The following is a 5763-nucleotide window of genomic DNA, read 5'->3' as shown; positions in this document are numbered from 1 at the left end:
CACAACTACACACCCCGAGAACCACACACCCCTGGCCTCCCCGCACCCACCACCGCTATCCCCTCAGCACACCCCCAGAACCGCACACACACCTGGCCTCCCTCCGACCCCAACACAGCAGAAATAAGGAGAGTCAAAGCACCGACCAAGCCAAGGGCAAAGGTCCGTTCTCCTGCCCGGCCCGTAACACCCCGCACCGGTCCCTCCCGAGCTCACCCGGGAGTCGGCGGCAAACGCAGCTCACCGTCTCAGCAGGAGCCAGGCTTTGACCCCTCCCCGTCCCGGGGGCCGCTAGCCGCCCTGTGGCCCAGGGCCTGGAGATCTGCAGCGACTCGCCCCCCGCAGAGCCACCTGCCAGACACACGGGCCTGTGCCCCAGGTGCCCTCCCGCCGCCCCACACAGACACCCCGCTTCCTGCCCCGCGTCCCGCTGCCCAGAAGCCGGGGGTCCGGCGCACACCCCGCGGCGCGTCTCACAGCCGGTGCCTCTGGCGCGCACCGCCCCAGCTGTCCGCAGGGACCCGCCGCGCCCTCCCCGCCTCACCGTCCTCGTAGTTCTTGAGGTAATAGTCCGGGCCGGGCCCCCCGCGGCTCTTGGCCGGGTTCTTCAGGTTCTGGAACTGCAGGAAATCGGTTCTCTTCCCCGCGAAGCGCAGAAAGGCGGGAGCCAGGCCCCGGGCCAGGGTCACCAGGCGCCTGGAGCTGGGAAGGAGAGAGCGAGGCGCTGAGGGGGGAGCACCAGGGGGGGCTGGGCCGGGGCTCCCCGGACCCAAACACCTCCTGCGGAGCAGCCCACCCCCGGGGGTCCCGGATCTTGGAGGGTCCCACCAGCCCCGTTTCCTCTTCCGCAGGATGCAAGGCCGAGCCGGTCCCTGCCCAGCGCTGGCCGCAGCCCCCGCTGAAGCCGAAGCTTGGGGCTGCCCCGGGATAACCCGGGGGCAGGATCGGGCCCGAGGCATTCCTGGCCAGGATCTCGGGCTGCTCGTCTCCCCCAGAAGCCCGCGCAGGCCCGGGGACCCCCGATGGGAGAGAACTCCCGCCGGGACACTGCAACCGAGCCCGGGCGAGGCGCTCGCGTCTCATTCGGGCTTTTAAAGACCTTCCAGCGGCCCCGGCCCGGCTGCAAACCCACCTGGGGAGCCCGCTCGGGCCGGCAACCAGCCCCGGAGCGGAGCGGTGGGGAGAGCCGCTACTTCTCTCCCACTGCGCCCGGCCCTGGTCGCCTTAGCCCGGCAACCGGAGCCCGCCTCGGCAAAGATGGGGGCACCCACCCGCTTTCCCGGGAAATGGCCAGCTGGTCCCTCCCCAGGACCCCGGCGGGCCCGACCCTAGCGAGCCTGCACAATTGTGGCTGCCCGTTCCCGGGGGCGCCGCAGCTTCGCTAGCGCACAGGCGGTCCCATCCCTCGGGGAGTGCGCGCCCCGCGTTGTGCAGCTCCCGGCCCGCGGACCCTCCCCTGGGCCCGGCTTGGTGGTTTCCAACCGAACCTTGTCTCCGCGCTTCGCCTCTCCGCCGCTGCCAGTCCCTGGGACGCTGCCCGGGCCCTCCCCGGAGCAAAGGGCAGGCGAGCTACTGTTCCAAGGGAACCCAGAGGCGGACACCGGGGTAGCCTGCGCCCCGGGCCGGGGTCCCGCTGGTGGGGCTGCGCGCCGGAGCCCAGCGTCCAATCCTCCTTTCCCGGAGCGTGCCCCGCCGTGTGTTTGCGTTCCTAATCCTCCGCGTAACCGGGAAATGTAACTGAGCCGAGCCTCGGCGCGCTGGGAGCGGGTCCCGCCAGAGACACCCCGCTCCCCTGCAGACCTCCGGCCCGACTGCCCCCGGGAAGGGAGGGGGCGCTCCCCGGGCGGGGCTGCCTCCTCCAGGCCGCTGCAATGCCACATTGTCCGGGCGAAGCGCGGACTGACATCGGAGGGAGGGTTTTGCCCTCGGTACCAGGAGCTGCCTGCTCGCAATTAGCTGAGCAGCCGACGGGCGAGCGAGCCGGCCCTGCCGCCCCAACCCGAACCCAGCTCCCCGCCCGGCCGGAACCAGGAGCGGTTCGGGGGGGCGTCCCCGCTCGGCTCCCTGTGCTGGCTCGGCACCGCCTGCTGCTTTTCGCGGAGGCTAATTGCTGGGGAGAGGGAAGCCCGACATTTTTTCAGTCATAACTGATAAGTTTCTGAAATGCCTTCTCCATTGCAAACATGTGCATCTTAATGGGAAACACTCAATGCTCCGTCACAACCAGCGCCGGCCGCAGCGCGGAGCCGGCCCAGGGCTCGGGACCATTCGCCTGGCCTCTCTGGGGGCTGCGAGTGGGGAGCGGGGAGGAGAGGGGGGCACGCGAAGCTCCCGCCTTACCTTAAGAAATCGAGCCAGCCATCATGGATGATGGACGGGTCCAGCTGCAAGGAGAGGAAGTTCTCACTGGTTATCCTGACAGGGCTCTTGGTGTTCACATCCAGAAGAATGAGAGTCCGTCCCTTCACTCCTGGAGGTTTCTCTGCGGGGACCGTTCTCCTGTCCCCGGCTTGCGAGGAAAGGGAGAGGTGCGCCATCAGAGCCAGCCAAGGGGCCAGGAGGGCGAGGACCCCCGGGGGGCAGGAGCTGGGATGGGGCATGCTGAGCTGCGGGACCCCGCTAATTACAGCCCTCTTTCGGCAGGGGCTCGCTGGTGGCTAATTGTCCTTATCTAAAGTGTGGGGCTCGCTGCCTTTTTTTGCAATGTTTTGGTGCTGGTGGAGGGGAACTCACGCCCCTGACCAGCCTTTCCAGCAGCCGGTGCCAAGACGCCTTGTTAACCAGCACCGCCCCTTTAAGAGATGGAGACTGCGGACATTTTTAACTTTTTCAAGGTAAGGGAAGTCTCCTGGTTTAACCCTCTCAGCTCAGAGCTCAGGAGTCTAGTCACGAGGCCAAATGTGACCGTGGCGAGTTCGGGAGGCTTTTGTTTCATTTGCATTTGATGGACAAGAACTTGGGGTAAAATGGTCGCTGAGGGAGACCCAGGGCAGTGACCCCTCACCCCACGCAGGGCTGCACTGGCGCTACGAGACTTGCACACGCGTCCTGAATGCATTTGCAGGCTCTTTGGGCCGGGGACTCGGTGTGATGTGCGCGGATGGTCGCATTGCTCTCTCCGGACTGGGTGAGTGCTGCGCTCGCTTTTCCGCCAATCTTCCCTCCCAACTTGTACATGAATTTGCTTCCGCCATCCCTACTGCCTTGTGCATTCAGTCCGAGCCACGGAACTTTACTGGTACAAGGATTTGTGGAAAGTGCATGTCAAAAGTCTTGTGCCCTGGTATTAGTATCTGCATTATAGCAGCCCACACACCAACTGTATCTTTGCAGGCTCACAAGTATCCATGCCAGAAGTGCAGGCACAACTGTGCCGCCAAGGAACAGAAACAAATACTATCTGATCGATCACGACAAATCAACACCAGGCAATTAATAAATAATGAGTATAATGAGGGGGTCAAACACACACCGAAAATTAATAATTTCAACTGATAAATAAATGGCCGGGGGTCTCCAGGGCTCCTGAGCTGGAAACAAGGCTGAATTAATCTCGTTATTCATTTGGAATGATGAACTCGCGGGGATTCTCAGATGCATCGATTCTAACCACTGAGATCATCTAGTCTGTCCTCCTACATAACACAGGCCAAAGAATGTCACCCACTGCTTCCTGCATGAAGCCCAATCATTCACGGTTAAACTAGAAGATACTAACAGAGGGTCCCGTGGCACCTTTAAGACTAACAGAAGTATTGGGAGCATAAGCTTTCGTGGGTAAGAACCTCACAGATGCATCTGAAGAAGTGAGGTTCTTACCCACGAAACTTATGCTCCCAATACTTCTGTTAGTCTTAAAGGTGCCACAGGACCCTCTGTTGCTTTTTACAGATTCAGACTAACACGGCTACCCCTCTGATACTAGAAGATACTGTAGCTTTTAGGGAGACTTGCCCAGTGGCAGAGAGGGTGGAAAGACCCCAAGTGATGAAGTTACCGCATGGCAAATTTAGCAAAGAAAGGCCAGAGATGAAAAATAGGCTGGGCTGAAACACCCCAGTCCCCGACCCAGGGGAGGTTGCCTGGCCCAGCATCTCCCATATTCTGAAGGACCCTTTTGATTTGCTTCTGGCAGCCTCATGTTTGGGAAATATGCCCCAGTCCTGCAATCCCTGCTTCTGAGAAATGTTCACTCTTCAATGAAGAAAAATCCGCCCTGGTTGTGCTGAGCACTCAGAGACAGACAGGAAGAAAGATCTGTACCCTGTTCACAGTCTAAAGAGATCAGAGGAGAAAGAGGGGGGACACGCAAATAGACACAATGTGTATAGACAGAGTTACTTTCTGTATAAAATAGCTATACATCTATAAAGTAGGGACCAGCTGTCTCCCTGGAGCCTTCCTGCCACCAATGGCTGGTTGGTTTCTCACATGTCTGGTGGCAGATCGAGCTAGCTATGGATTTAGACTAACCCATACCCACAGCAGAGAGGAGGAGTAAACCCTAGAAGCACATGGGTGAATACAGAGTGTAGACGCAATCCAACCTGTTACCTGGGGCTCCCTCCAGTCTTTAGCTCAACAACCTACTAATATGTGAGAAAACTACAAACTGGCCTCACTTGGATTTACTGTGTGTTACTATGTTGGCGAACTGGAGCTGAGACTAATAGAATTAACTCTGTTGTCTGGACAAGGCCTAAATAAATAAGGAGATATCCCTATCTCATAGAACTGGAAGGGATCCCGAACGGCCATTGAGTGCAGCCCCCTGCCTTCACTAGCAGGACCAAGTACTGATTTTGCCCCAAATCCCTAAGTGGCCCCCTCAAGGATTGAACTCACAACCCTGGGTTTAGCAGGCCAAGGCTCAAACTTCATAGGGGCTAGTCTCTCCTACCAGAAAGGTGTGTTTACATGGGGACAGTGTTATTTTCCCAACAGTCCTGGTGAGAGGAGGCCGGGGTAGTTTTAAACCCCAGTGGAGTTAGTGGCCCTCACCTACACACATACACACGCACACTTTGACTAGCTATTGCCAGGTAAAACCTATCCCTACAGGCAGCTAGCACTATCGACTTGGGTAGGGGTAGGTTTTTGTTCGGGTTGTGTGATCTAATTTTGTGGGGTTGTTTTGTTTTTGTGGGGCGGGAGGAGGGCGCTAGAAGCTGGCTGAGCTGAGTAGAGCTGGGAATTGGTTCCCTGTTGTACTGTCACTTTCTGCGCCTCTCCCGGTGCCTGGCCACAGAGTTCTCGGGCAGGGCCTACGGCCACTCTTCAAACTACCGATTTATTCGTTCTGAACGAGCCAGGTCTTGTTGGCAGCGCCAGCTGCCTCCTTGTAGCGGTGCGGAGAGAGGCGCCAAATGCAGGGAGCTGCGCACTACCCAGAGCCCCACAGAGGCCCGGAGAGCTGCGGGCACTTCTCACCGCCTCAGGAACAGGCGGTCTGGGGGTCAAAGCACTTGGGGTCTGAGCGGGCTAGAGGCTAAGGCCGGGGATCAATCACTGCATTACCCTGTGCCGGACACAGACTGGCCTGCCCCGCCCTGCCCTGCCAGAACTGCTCCTGCCCCACGGGTCGCCTGGCTGCCGAGGGCAGCGGGAAGGGATGGTACATCCACCGCTCTGCCCGCTGCATGGAAACCCCACCGGCGTCCGATTCATTCCCCCCGCCGCACCGGGCCGCACTCCCGCCTCCTGCGGGGCTGGTGTCCGAGTCTGCCCCTGCTGCCGGGGAGAGGCGCCCAGGCTGGGGGGGGG

At 60.1% G+C, this 5763-nt stretch overlaps 1 protein-coding gene across 1 annotated transcript in view; it reads right to left on the bottom strand.

Moving 5' to 3' along the window:
- The window catches only part of HPSE2 (heparanase 2 (inactive)), a 264923-nt gene extending 262320 nt beyond the window's left edge, over positions 1-2603 (bottom strand). The window contains exons 1-2 of the mRNA XM_024213019.2: positions 2341-2603; positions 545-702 (exon numbers count right to left, since the gene is read on the bottom strand). Coding sequence (XP_024068787.2) covers positions 545-702; positions 2341-2600 — 418 coding nt within the window. The 5' untranslated portion in view covers positions 2601-2603. The remainder of the gene's footprint in view (positions 1-544; positions 703-2340) is intronic.
- Between the last annotated feature and the right edge of the window lie 3160 nt (positions 2604-5763).

Source organism: Terrapene carolina, unplaced genomic scaffold (genome assembly GCF_002925995.2).
Source record: "Terrapene carolina triunguis isolate 2854851 unplaced genomic scaffold, T_m_triunguis-2.0 Scaffold95, whole genome shotgun sequence".
Classification (NCBI taxonomy): Eukaryota; Metazoa; Chordata; order Testudines; family Emydidae; genus Terrapene; species Terrapene triunguis.
The sequence above is the reverse complement of the archived record's forward strand: the minus strand, read 5'-3'. Positions and strand labels throughout refer to the sequence as shown.